The sequence below is a fragment of the Talpa europaea genome, assembly GCF_964194135.1.
Source record: "Talpa europaea genome assembly, chromosome: 3".
Lineage (NCBI taxonomy): Eukaryota > Metazoa > Chordata > Mammalia > Eulipotyphla > Talpidae > Talpa > Talpa europaea.
Window position 1 is genome coordinate 122,194,372 of NC_140069.1, and position 18,856 is coordinate 122,213,227.

Here is an 18,856-nt window from a genome sequence, read left to right on the forward strand (position 1 = left end):
TGATACAAAACCACATAGAAGGTCCCTGAATAAGCAAGCATTTATCTAGGAAGGGAAAGTGGGGGATTGGCTCCTTACCTGCTCAAGCATCAGCTCTCTTAACCGTGCAATTTTCTCTCCATCCTCAGGGTGACTTAAGATATAGTCTTTGACAAAGAATGCCTAGTAGGAGATAGAATAGATATTCACTCCATGAGAGTTACAAAGGAAATGAAGGAAATTGTCTTTAAAACCATGGCATCTTTAAAGAAATGATACCATTAAAAACCACATTTGGGGTAAATGCAGTGAGTGTTTCCTGGTGGCTGATCATAGTGAGAACAGAAGGAAAGGACTATTAAAAGGAGGTCAGATAAGTGTCACTGGTAACACAAATAAGCAAATAGCAAATTCACATGAGTAAGATTTATGGCATTATATCCAGAAAATGCACTGATACAGTGCCATCAAGATGGTAGCCTCATCATCCAAGTTATTGTGCCTTTTTCTTTGAAACTAAGAAGGCCGAAGAGAATCCACTTTTTAAGTGGATCTTCTAAATGAAATGAGACTTCTGTATGCCCATGAACATTTTTAGCCAGGTAAATGATTTCAGATATGCCATTTATTAAACAATGCTGATACACTCACTACACCTTAATTCATTCAAGAAAAACCATCTTTGTCCTCAAAATATCACATCTTTGGAAATGGAATAAATGTGTCTCATAAATGACTATTTGCTTCATTTAAAAATGACCTTGTGCCAATTGTAGCCTGAATTTAGCATGCTGACATGTATAAATATTTTGAAAAAAATATTTCTGAAACCCAAAGAAATGACATCTGAAAGCCCCTTTTCAAACAATACCTACTCCTTACCTCTTGATACCTGGAAACTCCACCATTAACTGCAGCATCTATGACGCCATTCAGGCACATGGTCAGGGGATTAATATTCTGCATCTGTCTGGTTTGACACTGACTTATCAGAGTTTTCAGCTGCTGATTTTTATTTTCCAACACCTCAATTGCATTTTCCAGAGGACTCATTTCTACCTGTGAAGCAAATGAGTATAAATATATATTGGATTTTGTGACATTCAGAAGAACGAAAAAGTAGATTATCCATGTTCTGAATTACGTGCTTCCCCCTTGGCTCTCATCAATACCTCTACTAGGGTTTATCCAGTAGAACAGATAGGGAAGTAAGACAAATTAGTTGTTCATTAGGAAAGTCTGGAAAGAGAAGGTGATTATACTTGTTGGCGGACATATGGTTTCAATCATTGACAATCACCAATTATATATTAACACTGCAACAATCAACTTAATCCTTAAAAGAAAACCCAAGTATCTTACGTCTTCCAAAATCACCTCTTTTTCTTTTGAAGGGCTAAATATTCACGGCCCTGCATATTATTATCACCTTCTAGCTGCTTATTTGATGCAAAGCACTGTTATACAAAGATTCATTTGCAGAATTCTGGTGTCAAGGAGCTTTCAGCCCACTTGGGAAGATGGGACATGTGCACATACAGACCCTGTATGAATCTATAATAGCACCATAAGGTGACACAGGATGTCACACAGTTGGGAGTTATAGAAAATAATCATATATGCTGCAGGATCTAATTGTTGAAGGAGAGCCAAACAATCATAATGAGATAAAAATTCTGGGTTGTGTGGGAGAACCTAATTGTGAAAATGATGAGAATACTCTTGAATGGCATTGTTATTGTCAATGACATTCCCTAGGAAGAGAAGGTATATAAAGCTCTCAGCTGTAAACAGTAAGTATATTAAAATATGCTTTTCTTTCAGTTAAGAAATGAAGTTGTCTTGCTGAAAAAAGAAACAAAAAGCCTCTAGATCTAACTGCCAATTTACAAAAAAATACAGGGACAAAGAAATAGGTTAAATAACCCGAATGCTTCTCACTTTGCAAAATCCGACTGAAGGAAAACACTTCAGGATAAATGCAGCCTGGTTTCTTCAACAACACCCCCAAAAAACTGCAAGGGGGCTCTCTGGTGGTGCAAGGGGTTAAGACACAACCTATGAAGCTGACCGCAGACTCTGCAGCAAGAGTTTGATCCCCGGCCAGGGAGAAACCCATATGGCACAGCAGACCTCTCCTGACTCTCCCGCTCCTCCCCTCAGCAGTGTATTTCAGTCAGTCTACCTGTTCTGTTCACCACTCTGTCTCTGGTGAATCCTCTCACCCCCCCGCATAAATAAATAAATCCTTTAAATAAATAATTAAATAAACAAACAAATAAATAAATAAATAATGTATTTAAAAAAAAAACCTGCAGGAAAAACAAGTTATTCATAGGGACCTAAAAATCAGGAAAGAACCTATGAAATCATTTCAACCAATTGCAGTGTATGACTTTTACTTGCATCTAGATTCAAATGACAAAAATCTGAAGTAAAAAGATTGGGTGAAGTGTGTGAATGAATTGGATATTTTATGATCAAAGAAAAAGTTAATTTTTTTTAGATGGGATATAGTATGAGTTTTTTGTTAATATACATATTGAAATATTTATAGATGAAATATGATGTCTGTGATTTACTTCAAATAGTCCAGTGTGAAGGGGAATGGATAGAGATGCAGATGGAAACTGGCCTTTTTGATAGTTGAAGTAAAATAAAGGACAACCAGGTTCACTGTACAGTTTCCTTTTATGCTATCAGTGAAATTTTAAAAAGGACAGAAGTGATTGCAGGGGGTCAGGGTAGAAGCAGGCAACCTTTTAGGAAACAGAAATCAGGCACTAGATGGTGCTATCAGTGGTGGGCGTGAGGCGTGGTTAGATTCTGGGTATATTTTGAAACGGAAAATAGAGGCCTATGATTTTCTGAAGGCTGTGAGGTGTGACAATCTCATCTTTAGCTGGAATTTTTAATATGTTTGTCTTGTTTAAACATTTTTTAGTTTACTTTTCGACCAATCAAAAATAAAGATTTCTTTTTGGTTTGTTTTGAAAACAAAACAACTATTGAGGAAACAGTAACTGAAAACCATTTTTGTCTTTGAACAAATGGGCTAATATACGATGGGGCTATGATTTAGAAAACCAAGGGCCATAAACTCATCTGAAACTTTTGGTGCTCGATGTTTCAGAATTCAGAACTTTACAGATTTCAGGTGTTAGGGTACAAATAGTGTATCAGGTAATTCCCAAGCTGGTTCTGGGGAAGTTCCCTTTAATGAAATGCATTGATACTTCTGCAGTAAAACACAGGAACATTCACACCGAGCTAAAGGTGGTTGTACATCAGATAAGGCTAGGTTTATAAATAAAATTGAGTCTTGATGCCCAATTTATGAAAAACCTTTTGGTTTTCAAGAATATTTCAGATTTTGGCATTGCACATAAGGAATTTCAATTCAGTCTGGCATACATTTATTGAGTACCTATTATGTGCCCTCGATCTTGATGACCTTCTACACTAGGAATTAAAGCAGTAAATCAGTAACTTTAATAGAAGGTAGCAACACTCCAGGCAGTGGGAACAATAAAAAAATATAAGGTTGGTAGGAGTGGGCTGTGTTCAGGGAACAAAGTTGCCCAGTTTGATTTGTTCCGCTTGACAGAATAGAAGATTGCATATTCTAATACATTAGGCAGCTGATGTTCGAAAGGTGGTGTTTAACAATGCTCCTTTAATCATTATCAGCATGCTACTTTTTATTAGTGTAGTGTATGTGTGCATGTGATATTTTGAAATGAGACTTCACAGAATTTAACACTCTGGGTAGTAAGTAGCTGAAAAGGCTCTCTGAATCATTAATGCAGGTTGGATGACTAAGAACATTCTGTGGGTTGGGCCCATGCCATACAGCAGGAAGAATAACAATAAGACATTCTGAGCACTAACTTTAGCTGGCTCTCTTCTTCCACGGAAGGCACAAGGGTACACCACGTATGCACCCAGCTTTAGGGACCCTTCACTAAGAATGTACAGGAATACAGCTGCACTGATGCAACTGATAGAACTGAGCTCAATTTGTTTGGGGAGCTGTACAAATTGTTAGCACTTCAAAAGGAAGTACCATTAAATGAACATAGATGTTTCAATATTTAGAGAGATTTTAGGTAGGACAAGCCATTCTTGGAAGAGAACTTATACAGGAACTGCTCTTACTTAATCATTGACAGAGTGGGCTTGCTACCCAAAGAAGGAAGGAGTTAAATTATACTTTCACAATTGGCACATTTTCTCTCAGATAGAGGACTACAATTACCAAAGGGCTGGCCCCAGCCATAATGATACACCCAGGGAGGGAGAAGTGGGGGTGGGGGTGGGGCGAGACTGATAGGATGCTGGTGCTGTCAGCTTGAAGAGCAGCATAAGCTGCAGGGCAGTGTCTCACCAGGATGTGGCTGCCTGCAACACTGCTCTCCCTGTTCCATACAACTGAGGGCTAAATATGGGGGCATGTTTTATAACCCAAATGGTTCTGGAGTGCTGTGACTTTCAGGTTCTTTAATGATACCCATTGATCTCCAGAAGATGCTCATGCGACCTTAGCAAGACGAACACACCAGCATCCCTTCTGGAGTGCACAGGACAGGTGGACGTACCGTGTCAGATACCGCGCTGGCCTTATCTTTCTTATGAGGAAACCAAGTGAGAAGAGACGAACATAACTGTCCTGGGAGTCAGAAGAATCTATCCTTTACCCATATCTTGCTATGTGACACCTGGCACAGGCTTTAACTTCTTGTTGAAACTTGTGGAAATAGGTATAAGAATACATACCTCATAGCTCTGATATGTGATTAAAAAAGGTAATGTCAATAACCTTGGCACTGGCCCAGAGCATAGTATGCACTGCAGGTCACAGAACTGAGGACTAAGAGACCTCAGCTAGAATGGCAGTTCCCGTAATTCAAGGGCCTGAGCTGTTTAAATGCCACAGTTGTAATTTAAATGCCACAGTTGTTATCCTGGCTGGACCAGGATAACAGCACTATCTCCCTTCAAGCCTTGGTGATAGTGTTCACTAGGACAAACATTAACTAACTTACTGCAAGTGCTTACAGGCACGTCAGGCCAAAAGCCGAAGCGATTGCATACAGCATGACTCCAAGTGAGCAACTGTGATGAGAAATTACTGGAGAAGAAGCTGTGATACTCACCACTTCACGCTTCTCCACTTCAAACCAGCGGGAAATGCCAGGTAAACTCTGCACCAAGTATAAGGATGTTCGCTCCACCCAGAGACTCTACAAAACACAAAACAAGTAAGTCCCCAAACTGCCTTTCTTTCTAGGTACCGAGCTAAGACTCAGGCTCATCATTTGGTTTACTCTAGTTTTGCCTATTCCGGTCGGGTTTTCTGTAGTATTCAGTTTCGCGCGTCTGCAGGCCTTCTCTTTCATGAAGCATCACAGTGACTGATCACTGGCGCTTCTGTGAGCAGCTCTATGTAGCTGTGTGGATAGCACCTGAGGCAGGTTTTTGTACAGAATGAGTGACCTATTTTAGACAGCAAGATGAAAAGTCCAAAAGCAGGCTATCATTTACTTTCTAACTTACACTGTCATTACTTGTCAGGGTCCACCCATTTTTGTCTGGGTAACAGAAGGGGCAACAGTATCAGCTACTCAACACAGGACTAGAATAACAGAATCCTGAAGGAGGAAAGGACCCGAGGAATCATTAATTCGATCTTCCTATTTTAAAGATGAAGATGTGAAAACCTAGAGGCAGTGTGACCAGATCAAAGCTTTATTCTAATTACCCCCACTGCCAGCAGTAAATTCCCCCCTCCTGTCTTCCCATGCAATATCCACTGTCCATGTTTTCTTGTGTTGTTCCCATTTGAGCTGCTCTAATCCAGGGAGATCTATGTTTTATAGCCAGGGTTCCCTGCAGCCGGAACTCCCATGACACATGAACCCACGCTGCTTTTGCTAGGAGCTGCTGTTGATAATGAGTTTCTCTTTTGTCAACCAGATCTGTGTGATTTAACCAAAGTCTATTTCTAAGAGGACAATAAACTTGTAAAATTCCTGAAATAGTGCCACTTCTCAACCACAACAAAGAATGAAAAGATGTCTTTGTGCCACCCAAGATAAATGGAAATGAACAAGGCAGAGAGCCCTAGTGACAGGAGCTTGACACATCCTGGTGGTGCCAGGGAGGCAGGAGCTCCAAGGGGCTCGGCACTCAGGTAGGCACGTGCCAGGTGCTGAGGGAGACACGGGAGGAAGCGGGCATGCACGGCATTCTGTGGGAGGAGGACAGCACTCCTCAGAGGAGGAGACATGTGAGCGGAATTTTGAAGAGTAGGAGTTTGCCAGGCGAGAGTGGGGGAAGCACTGCAGGAAGCAGGAAGCAGCAGGCACTGAGACACTGAGCGGCTGTGCAAGGGCACCACAAGGGATGGAGAGACAAGTTTGGTGTGGCTGGGACTGAGAGGGAGGATGGCTGGGTGGGCAAGACATCTGGAGGGGCAATTTGGAGCCAGATGTCGAAGGCTGTGAGCAAAGGAATAAGCAGCCAGATTTATTTTTCTTGGGGTGGGTGAGGAAGAGTCATGCTACCACTGATAAATATTTACAGTCATGACTGTGTGGAAATGTAGTACAGCGGAAAAAGTGGCTGAGAAGGTATCAGGAGGTGTGAGTTCTAGTGCTGGGAATGTGACTCTGAGCGAGTGCGCTGTCTGCCTACAGTGAGTCTTTGACCTCCTATTCACAGGGAGCTGCTGCAATGAAAACAGTACCATAGACTGAACAGTACCAGAAACTAATGATCTCTGATTGGTCTTGGAGGGCAAACAGAAAAATGTAAGTCCTCAAAATGACTAGAAAATGATATTGGATATTTTTAAACAACAACTCAGTGCTGCTTTTCCAATAGTCTTCCGGCTTGGATATGTAACCATCAAACCTCCTCACACAATGGACTGCTCTTTGTTCGGTGCCATCAACACTGCAAAACTAGCAGGGATTCCCCTTTTCATCACTAAGCTGTGAGCATTTCCTGGAGTTACAGCTAGGAGCACTGGGAGCTGACACTGAGGCAGAGGTGACCAGGTAGAGGACATTAGGTCATTGCGACTGATAGTGTTAGGAGGAGGCGTCCAGCTTCAGCGGACACCACCCATGATGAAAGCTGCCAAGCCCATTTGCCCCTAATAAAAGTTCATTTTGCAATCTTTGATTAGTGGGGTGGAATACTGACTACCTGGGGCTCGATCTGTTCTATGTTTCTGCTGTCAAGGAAAGATTCTAATTTATCCTTGGGATGCTCTTGCTCCTTTTTCTCCTTTCTCTCACTGAGGCTGTGAGAAATCTTATCTCTTTCCTGCTGAGGAGCCTCTGAATTTGCAAGACACTCAGGACATACAAACCATACATGGTTGGCTTTTATTCTGGGTCTTCTCAGAATTCTTACTCACACAACATTCTTGCAAGAACAAGCAGCAGAAGACAGCAAAGAACTTAAGAACTATATCAGAATCCATCCAACTAGTCTCTGAAATCCTCTTTTTCCTTCATTAAATATTGTTCATTCATTGAATTCTACAGTATCTGAGAATAAATATCCTGGCATTCCCGCAATTAGGCCAATATGAGTGAGATCTCAAAGACTGATCTCAGGACCCTGGCATTAGAGTTGTTACAAAAAAGTTCATTTCAGGTTTTTTCCTCAGATGTACTTAATCAGAATTTCTGAGCTGGAGGGATGGAAATCTGCTGGGTTAGAAAGCACCCCATGTCACCCTGATACACAGCAGTGTGAGAACTACCAGACTAAATGATTTCCTGTCCCTCTGGTTCTGTAAAATGACTCTATTTTAAATAAGTATTTACTGAGGAACTCACAGTCTATCTGAGGAAAGAACATATAATAAAAACAGCACAGTACCTTGAATTCATTTTCTTTATCTTTAGTGCCTTTGTGAAATGGTCTGTCGTAGCGGAATTTCCAGATATGATTTACTTTATAGAAGCTTTTGATGTTGTCTGGAACACCCTCTCTCTGCAGAACCTCCTGGCTCTCTGGAATAGGTGTCACGGCATAGATCTGCAAGTCTGGGATCAAAGAGTCAAGGAGGAAACCCTATTTGGCAAACTCAATGGCAATCTAGCTCAAGTGGTGCTGCGGCAGGGAAAAGAAGCTGCATAACCATCAGGTGTCTCCATTTGGTCAAAGTCATTAAAAAATAGACAAGAAGGTACCAAGAACTAGATTTGCAGAAACTCATTCCTCAAATTAAAGAATTGGAACTAGTTTTAGGTAGGTAATTCTAAAAACATTTTATCAGTTTGAAATTTCTATGACCTAAGAATTCATTTGACATTGAATTTGACATTGACTTTTCTGTGGATGGGGTAGGGTGGGAATGGGCTCTTAGATACTCATATGACTTTGAGTTTTTATATCTAATCCATAGTCTATTCACAAGGCACTCTTTAGTCCATGCATAGCCCTTTTTAAAATTATTTGTTTTTTAAAAAAGTGTATGAATAGATCTATGCAACGCTGACCAAAGAGAGAAGCTAGTATTGACAGTGACTTCTATTCACCTGTGTAATATTCCTTATCTGCAACCCTCCCACACTTGTGGTATCCATTCTCCCAAATCTTGTACTGGTAAGAGTATTTAGTTGTAGCTGATATTGTATGAACTACATATACTACATAGTTGTGTATTTACTCTTCTCATTCAAAGAAGGTTTTCTCTCAAGTACACTTTGTATATTTAACTCTTCTCACTCAAGAAGGACAGCAAAATATTTTTCCTTACATAATGGCTTGATTCTGTGGCACTTCAGCTTCTACTTTGAAATGGTATCCATAATTGTTAGTGGGAGTTTCCAGTCTTTAAGACCACCAGTTTCAGAAAGAGAGCGAGGGATTCTGAAAGAAGTTCTGGAATGGATTTACTTTCTCTATAGTGAGTATGTAATTGCAGTTGAGTTGTTCATGTAAGACAGTGGGGGTATCAAGTATATGGATAGCAATTATGACAGGCGGTCCAGGATGCCATGGCTTAGAAGCCTGAAAAGATACCAGTACCTCTTTCTCTTCCCTTCATTCCAGAATAAAATTGTCAAGAGAACAGGGGGTGAGCAATATGTGCCAGTAAACATAATGCTGTCACTTCCTTGCATTGAACTTGTTTCCATAGGATATATCAGAGGAAAAGTATTCTAAGGGAAATCACTAAAAAGAGCATTTTTCAGGACTGAGCTACAGAAAAGTCTTAAATGAAAAGAAAAAAAATCTTTAATGGAATTTTTAAAGGTTTTCTTTTCAACTGGCACTGTGATAACTTATAGAACAATTTTGTTCAGAAGCTAATGCTGAGCTAAGCTAAAATTAAGGTGATGAGAAAGAGGGAGAGTAAGAACATGGTGATTGAAAAGGGGTCACTGGCTGAACCATCTTGCATGAAAATGCTCTACAGGCTCATGGCCAGCTTGATCTCATGGGAGCCAGTTCTGTGAGGTGTGGATACACTGAGCTTCCGCCTGGAAGATGGTCTCATCAGGCTGGTTGGCATGCTGCATGGCGATGGCGTGGGGGAACTCGTTCAGCATCCTCTGCTGGAAGGCCTCCAGTCTCTCATAGTCATGCCCTCGACACACAAACTCCTTATTCTGGGGGTGAGATAAAACAAATTAGGACCATATAACTGAGTACACTGATTCCAGAGAGAGAAATAAAAATTATGACACTGGCATATGCCCACCACCCTCATTAACAGACTAAAAACAAACACACATACAGAAAGTCTGAAAAAGTTGCCCAAATATCACAAATTCAGGGCAAAGATCATTAGTTTCACTTTCTGTTGCTTCTAATTTTTTTAAGTTATAAAAACACAAATTTCAAAATTTATTTGTGAAAAAGTATTTTTTTTTTAATTGGATAACATTGCTTTTAGCAAACCCCGGATTCGTGTCTCACTTTTCAAATGTACAATTGCATTACTTTTGGTATATTTACAGTTATGCAACTATCAGTACTATTTCAGAATATTTCAGAAACCCATACACATTAAGAATTACACCCCTCTCCCTCTCCCTGCAGCCCTTGGCAACTTATCTACTATCTGTTTTATAGATTTGCCTATTCTGTGCATTTCACATAAATGGAACTCTACAACATGTGGCCTTTTTTTCTTCTACTTGGCTTCTTTTATTTAACATAATGTCCTCAAATTTGATCTATTCTCAGCATATATTATTACTTCATTCCTTTTTTATGGCTGACTAGTCCCTTGTGGAGCTATGCCATATTTTCCTTGTCCATCAGTTGATAGACATTTTGGGCTTTTCCAATTTTGACTATTATGAATAATGCTGCAATGTATACAGGTTTCTGTGTGGACATATATTTTCAGTTCTCTTCGGTATATACTTAGGCATGAAACTGGGTGGTTATAGCTCTTGGTACATAAAAAAATTATCATCTTTTCTTAAAAAAGGAATACATACCTATAATTTAAAAATTCCAAAATAAAATACTAGATTTAAAAAGATAGATGTATCTCTGTGTTCACAGCAGCATTATTTACAATAGTCAAGACATGGAAATAACCTAAGTGCCTAGTGACGGGTGACTGGATAAAAAAGTTGTGGTATAGATACTCAATGGAGTATCTACTACTTAACTACTCGGTGGTTAAAAAAGAGAAAATTTTCCTTTTAGTGACAATATGGATAACACTTGAAGTGATCAGTCTAAATAAGTCAGAAAGTGAGAGAGAATTACTGGATGGTTTCTTCATATCTGGAAAATAAATAACCAAAGCAAACAAACTAATAGATTACAACAAAAGTAACTCAAACTCTGAAAAAATAAGGTGGTAACCAGAGAAGAAGTGGAACAGGATGGAGGATTGGGCATAGTGGACCAATTTCATAGTGTGATGACACTAGTACTGAAGTGGGTGAGGTGGGTAAGGTGAGGTTTATGCATGTAGGGGTGTGAAGCTGTAGCCTTAAAATTGATTTAGTATTATAAATTAGTGGTAAATAAAAATTTTATTTAAAAATATTCAAAATAGTAGAGAGTATAAAACAGAAAGTGAATCTCTTTTCCATCCTTGACCTCGGTCATTCTCCCAGAGGAATCATTGCTCAGAGATAGTTTATGCATATAAAACACTGTTAACAGGCTACTCATTGTCTAGGGGGAAAAAATATATACTTTGGTGATACAATTCTATAATTATTCATTTGAGTTTTAAAAATTATCTTGAACTTGATCATACAATAAAAGGAAAAGTTTAATGTTGCTCTTTGTTTTTAAATTGAAGAACAGATTAGAATTTTATTTCCTACAAAAAGGTTTATCTAGCCCCATGCACTGAAGGGTGCAGTGCCCTTTACAGACCAATAGAGGGTAACCCTACCCTTTCATTTTGAAGGGAATGCTGTTTTTGAGACTCAGGATACAGAGCTTGATTTATTCTAATAGATATTTTAACAAAATTTATATCACTAGCCAATAAAACTTTCTAATGTTTTAAATTCCCTTTAAAATTATGGCTCCTAAACTATTTTTAACTTTACACATTTAATTAATTGCATATGCCAGATTGCTGTCTAGGGACCCTCACATTTCAATTGCTAGCTGAACTTACAATTTAATCAGGGTTACATTATGACTTTTGTGGGCCCCTTCCTCCATAGAAAGATATTAAAAATCATATTATATGACTGATTGGATATAATGACAAATTTCAGTGTTATCTAACATATATGATATAGTGTACTTTACAACATTTTCTTTAACCTGAAAGTTTACTCTTCTGATTTTTAAGATAAACTAAAACAGCTTGGTAGGTCATCTAAATTATTATTGTCTCAACACTGTATGTTGTGTGTGATGTATCAATTAGTGCCTAGGATGCTGCAGAAGAAACATAACCTCTTTGCATGATTTGGAGTGACCAGAGGCAGGGGCTGTGCTGCGGCCAAGTTTTTTCTTGGCCCTCCTGTGAGGTCTCCTGTCCTCTGCACAGTTGTCTACCCACAACTGTAAACATCCTTACTCTACTAGGAAGCTGGGGCCTCTGCACAGGGATGCTGATGCCAGCATGTCCACTTACATCTTTAAACTCAGCAAATGTTCTGAGTTTGCCACTGCTTTTGAGAAACAAGTTTTCCCACCCTTAGGCAGATCTGTTTGCAGAGTCAACTTTGTGACCATGCACATCGTCATGTGCTTCTGTTTGTAACACACACAAGGAAATTTTCCTTATGTATGTGCACCCAAATACACAGATATTTTAGTCAAAGACAGTATCGACATGTCTTTGAGTGTTTGTCCCGTATAATATTAAAATGAATCTTTTGTCTATGGTGTTTGGATATTCTGGGATAAATATATATGTGTATATCATTTTATATTTATAATTATTTATTATAAATGTATTGTTTATAATATATGTATTACTAATACATATAACTTTCATTCTGAAAGGCAGATAAGTTAATGATTTGTAAATAAAGAATGAAGCCAAATCTTCCCCACTTCCTTTCCCCTTCTATCTAGTCATATGTACTGACAGTAAAGCAAGATTCAGGGCCACACCAATACCAACATAATTGTATACTGAGATAGAAAGTTTGAAATGAGTTCGCTCAATTTTGCAAATTATCCCAGATACTGCTTAGGTTGCTTGGGAAGGTACATTTCCTCTCCTAACCAATTTTTTTATACAAGTAAGATGTTACATATTGAAATGGTCAATAAAAATTGAAGCATATAAACTATCTGGAACAACGTGCAACTGGTAAGAATGAAGCAAAATATTTCATTATCCAGTAGGTGCCTTAGAATGTCTGGACAATTTCCTTTGTAGAGTAGTTTATGCTAGCAATAAACTGGATCCCTTGTTCACAGAGTTATCAACCAGACCAAACAACATTCTCTATATGATTCTGGAGGTAGGATTTTCACATGATGTGAAACTGCGACATTTTCCCACAGCCCACAAATCCCAGCCCCTGAGTGCCTATCATTTTTCTCATTTTTCTCTAATGCTAACACTATGCGAAATGCAGACTGAACAGAATAATGAGTATCAGGCACACAAGGAAAACAACTATAATGACCAAAAATTGCTCAAAAGGCATAGAATACTTAGAAACTTAGGAAGAAAAATCAAAAAGGTGGTTAGATATCTTGAGGAATTATTCTAAAGAAGGTGTTCTAGATTGGTGTGGTGTTGCAACTAAAACAGCACACGGGCTGTAGTTTGCTAACCCCTGCTTTAAAGGATCAGGTGTATAATTACATGTTCTCACCAAAGAAAATGATTCCAACACATAGTCTCAAAGAAAATCTCATGAGGCTATTACCTGTCTTAAAACGTTAACATGTCATTAATATCTTGTTTTTCTTGATATTAGAGGTATGAAAGCAAATTAAATAATAAATTACTTACTCTTAAGAAAAATGGAAATTTTTTCCCATAAAACCCAACTCTGAAGAACTCTGGTTCGAGACGTTGCTGGTCCATGATTTTGTCATACAAAGAGGCTTCCATCATCTAGTAAAGCACAGGAGAAATTCTAAGCATTTGATCTCATCCTTTGGTGCTATCAATTTATTGAAGAGGATATTTTTTCTAAATAATGAGATGTTTTTCTATTTAATTCCGTTTTCAGAAAAGAAGGTTTGACTTCCTTTCGATGCTTTATGGCAGGGATCAGCAAACTTAATTCTGTAAATGGCCAGAACATAAATATTTTTGGCTTTGCAGACCACATGGTCTCTATCACAATTATTTAGCTCTGCGGGACACATGGGCTGTAGTTTGCTAACCCCTGCTTTAAAGGATCAAGTGTATAATTACATGTTCTCACCAAAGAAAATGATTCCAACACACACAGTCTACTGAAGACATCTTTTCTTCATGGCTCAGTAAAAATTAACATGAATTATTAGGAGCAAAACCTTTCTGGATAATCCTAGTGCCAAATGCACTCTCACTTGTGGACATGCTTCTACCTTGAACATGGTAATTCAGGGCATCTGAGAAGTGCAACTTTGTATTGGCTTTAGGGATAAGACAACAAACCAAATGAAAGGAGCTCTATGGTGTGAAGTGCTATCAGGGCTGAAAGCTCTTAAGTGTGTCTTTGACAGTGTTGGAACTATGAAGCACATAAAGCTTATGGTTTCCCATTCATGCTATTATTATCCCCAGGGTTTCTAGAGAAAGACTAATACTGCACTTGAAAACTTCCCCCCTCCCCCGCCCTCAGTAATAGCCCCCAAAAGAGCAGTTGGCATGAAGTGTAATGCTTTGGGTTTATAAAAATCTTAGTGGCTATGGCACCCAAGGGTTCTCTCGGGTAAACATTGTAACCTTCATTCTGTTGTAGGGACAGGATGCCAAGGGAAGCACAGCAACATTCTTACATAAAACGGCAGAGCCTGCCAGAGTCAGCATGATGGACTGAAGTCAAAGCAAGGTTTTTTCTCTTTAGTTTTCAAGCTAGGAGAGATGGTGATGAACTGCTGACATGAGACACTGTGCCAAAAGTAGTGGGCCAGTCCGTTGCTTTGGGGACAAGGGCTTTTACGAGCTGTTCAGATTTAGGATATCATCTCATAAATTGCTACCTCAGTATTTAAAGGCAACATCATAACCTTTTTTTTAATACATAAAAATGAATGATCCTATTTTAGAAACTCTGAAGAGATTAAGAATTGTAAAATGACACAAAATGTTCATGACTCTAAAGAATCAGGATTTGTTTGAATCTGAAAGAGAAGAACATATAAACACATTTGGTTTGGGAACAAGTTAGCACCCTTGAGCTGGGTCCTAAGATCTTGGTTTAGTTCAAGCAAATAAAAACATTTCTAAAGCAAATGAGATTTGACACCTATAGAATATGGTCCCCAAATATTTATGAGTACATGAGTCAGTCATTTCTACTATTTTGCTGTGCAGATTCTGGCAGTAAGAATGGCCTGCTGAGACAGAGATCTATCCACAAGCAAGGAGCTCTTCAAACATTAAGGAGATGTTCAACAACAAATGGTAGTTTCAAGCCAAGATTAGACAGTGTATTTCAGATGTGGTGTTTAGAGTAGCTCCAGAGCTCACTTTTTGTATATTAATCAATGTATCACAATGATCAATTTGCTATTTTTCTAAACAAGCGCCTGAGTATACTTCAGAGGGATGATTTATCTGAAAGAGGGTTTATACACAATACCTTAAGATGCTCACAAAGTCAATTTTCATAAAACCAAACCAGAAAGCTATTTAAAACAGGATGCCATAGTATCATTAGAATGGATCTGGGTAACTTACCCTCATTTTGCTCAGGTTTCTGTAGTCATAGTAACTCTCGTACTGCTCTGCAATCTTCCGGCACAAGATGATGCCATTCTCCCAACACTGTGGACAAATGAATGGCATAAATGTAAAGATGCCCAAAGGTTTACTTATTTCCACCTAGAGGTTACGATGCGGAAGCTTTCAGAATCATCAAGCCTCATACCTTAATCTTTATAACCTACCTCTAATACTACCATTGCAACTGTAAGCATGAAAAACAGCATGCAATTACTATGTAAATTGTTAAAACTCTAAGTTGGAAACATAATCTACCATTAATATAGCCATTAACATATGGTGCAGAAACAACACTTTCTGGTGTCATTTCAGAATCATCATCTTGAAATAACTATAATTCCACAAAGGCCAAGTAGATGAATAAACAGGCCCTCAGAGCTGAGGGGGGAATTATCACTGACCCCTAAGGCCCAATTATGCACAACTGGAATGCTGGGCCCCTTGTTTGACTCAATTGCACTTGGAAATGGTGTGAGTCTAACACAGCTGGATACTCTCAGCAGAAATGCAAAAGTTCTTTGATCAAGCACAGATTTGATCACACTTTTCTACAAAGGGCTGGACAGTAAACAGTGTCAGTTTCATGGCCCACATGGTCTTTGTCACTCTACTGAACGCTGCCATTAAAGCCCAAGAGCAGTAATAGATCTGAATGAGCTTAGCTGGGCTGTAGTAACAGTTGGATTTATGGATGCTGAAATGTGAATTTCATGGGATTTTTACAAATCAAAATTCTTTTCATTTCTTTCAACTATTTAGCAATATAAAGGCAATTCTTAGATTATGGGCTTCACAGAAACAGGCAGTGAGTCATTTGACCTACAAGCTATAGTGTGCAACCGACAATCTGGCACAAACTTCTGCGAATGGGCCAATATATGCAGCCAGATATTTTCAGTAGCATATTCAACGGTGGAAACTTTATAGCAGGAGGACCCAAAAGCATTTTCTTGCTATGAATGCAATGATGTCAATGTAGTTAGATAAATACTAAAGGAGGGTAGGAAAGAAGCAATTTCCTTTTATCAGATTTTTAGATGCAGCCATTATAGTTTGTAGAAGAATGACAGCCAATGGTTGTCTTATAATTTTCCACTTGACCTTGGCAATTTGGAAGGTATATTTAAATCTAAGACACATCACCAAAGCATGCAAGTGTTCAGATCAACTAAATTATTAGTTCACTCTTTCTGGAACCTCATAGCATCTCTAAGTATATGATGAGATGCCATAAAATTCTTGTAAATTTTATTATTCAAAAAAATTGAACATTGCATTACAACATTATATTTCAGGTGTGCAATTCTCTAAGAAAATTCAGTCACATTTATTTTTGCCTTATAAGAAAGTAGAATGGAGCAGAATGCATGTGAATCTGGGGAGGTGATTAAGTATTGATAATGTTTTTTCTGAGAATAAAACACCTGGATGTCAAATCTTCTAGATCAGTGTTTCTCAAAGTGTGATCCAAGGTTCATACACATTAGAATGTTCTGGAGTCCTCATTGGAATCAAAGAAGCCTTCAGGCCAGATCTACTTATTTAGAATGTCTAGAAGCAGGGCCTTGGAAGCTGCACTGCACATCTTGGGTGTTTTTAATTAGTATTGAAGTCTGAGGCCTCCTGTTTGAAAAGGTGGACATCAATTAACTAGGAAAAAATAAATAAATGGAAATGTAGCACCTAGGGGATCACCTGGGAAAGACTACTGCTGACTTACTTTGCCTCGGTCAAAGTTCTGGATGATGGCGAGGTGCAGGTGCTCCTTGCGCTGCCATTCTGTCTGCATGGGGTAGGTCAGGAACTCGCGGAGGGGCCGGTCAGACCATTCTAGCAGCTCATCATATAACAGGAGGGTATACGCAGCCTCTGAAAGTCCAGTGGAAAGGCAATGATTGAGATGGGTGTGCTGTGTGATCTGAACCTCCCACCCTCTCCGCCCAGTTGTCTCTCAACATCTTCAATAACAGCCTCTGAAGTCATTACACATTTGATGCAATTGGAATTTCTTGGGGGAACATAATAAAGGGGTGATTCTGTACACACATGGTGTGTACAGAATGGTGACCTGTACCTTAAGGAAAGTTGATGGACATGTAGTGTAGTTAATACTTGCCATTTGGCAGGTTTCCTCTTTATCTGAACCATAAATATGGTCGGACTGATTAAGAATAGGGATCAGAATTCAGAGTCATTGATGAAGGACTATCTTAATTTCCTCTCTAATCATAATAACCAATTCATTTACAAACTTGAATAAGATGGACAAAGCCTTGTGTTATGAATCTATTTAACAATCATATATGCATATCAAAAAACATAATAGCAGCTTCTAACATAATTATCAACAAGTGGAATTCTTTTCCTTCATTTATTTGCCTTAAGGGAAACCGCACATAAAGCTCCCAAGTAGTACTCTGTCCCAGTACTCAGCCATCTCAATGTGTAAAATACAGTTGTAATAAGAAAGGTCTGAGCCCCTATTAACTTTTTTCTTGCCTCTTAATGATAGAAGTCTGATGAGGTATAGGTCCTGACCTTCCTTCTTTTCAATTACCTGTGGTGAGCTCAGTCTCCTGGTTTCAACAACAGCTACAAAAGCTTTTCCTAACCCACCAGCTGGTCTCTAATCCCTCTTCATTCAGTTTGTGCACTGATCATGTTTTCTCCCTGATTAAAACCAGCCATGACTCTCAGTAGCTAACAGAAGAAACTCAGGCTTCCTAAAGTGACAAAGACAGTTGCCCAGGATCTGGTTCCTATCAGTCTCTCACTCACAGTCCTATCAGTCTCTCATTGTCCTTCCACAGCTAAGAAGGAGCTCACCAGTGTCTGTCCAAAAAGGCTCCAGCACCCATAGTTGGAGCCTTTTGACCCCATCATCAGTTTTTGATGAATGAAACAAAATGCATCCTGATCTAGGGGCAAACAGGTACGAGGAAGAGGGGTTGTGGAGGCACCTTGCTGCAAGGGCTGTGACCAACCTTTTTCCTTGTGGAGATTGAATATAAGATGGACAGAGAGTTAATTAGCTGGTGGATACAGAAACTGAGCTGAATCACCACCCTGTAGGTTGCTATGGAAAACTGCTTTTGATAGGACGAGATGATAATGTTAACTAGATTATCAGATCTGTGCTGTATTTTGAATAGTCTTCAAGTTTTCACTGAGACTTCCTGAGATGATTTCCTGATCTTTTAATTTCCCACATATCCTTAAAATAACTGCCAAGTATCTAAGAAAACCCCCTGCCTGCCTGTTCCTCTGTCCACACTCTTAGCTCTCGCCATCTGAACAAATGCGGTTCTCCTCACACACCGGTGGCGTTCACACCCTGTTGCCTCAAGCCTTTTCCACTTTGCTGCAGAATAACTCCTACTTTCTCTTGATGACTACTCAGGAATTGTCACCTTGGTCTCTTAGTTTTCTTTTGCATCTCCCATAACATCTGAGCACTCAAAAATATCCTTGAGACTACCTCAGCATTTAACATGATAAGGATGGGGAGGTAAG

General features: G+C 39.0%; 1 protein-coding gene across 2 annotated transcripts in view; it reads right to left on the reverse strand.

The window, feature by feature from the left end:
• The window catches only part of DOCK4 (dedicator of cytokinesis 4), a gene marked incomplete at both ends in the record, with an annotated part of 364,189 nt that overhangs the window by 15,086 nt on the left and 330,247 nt on the right, over positions 1-18,856 (reverse strand). For both annotated transcript variants that reach the window (XM_084230776.1, XM_084230775.1), the window contains 8 exons: positions 79-162; positions 862-1,038; positions 5,136-5,222; positions 7,876-8,042; positions 9,473-9,614; positions 13,415-13,519; positions 15,299-15,385; positions 17,064-17,212. In XM_084230776.1, coding sequence (XP_084086902.1) covers positions 79-162; positions 862-1,038; positions 5,136-5,222; positions 7,876-8,042; positions 9,473-9,614; positions 13,415-13,519; positions 15,299-15,385; positions 17,064-17,212 — 998 coding nt within the window. The remainder of the gene's footprint in view (positions 1-78; positions 163-861; positions 1,039-5,135; positions 5,223-7,875; positions 8,043-9,472; positions 9,615-13,414; positions 13,520-15,298; positions 15,386-17,063; positions 17,213-18,856) is intronic.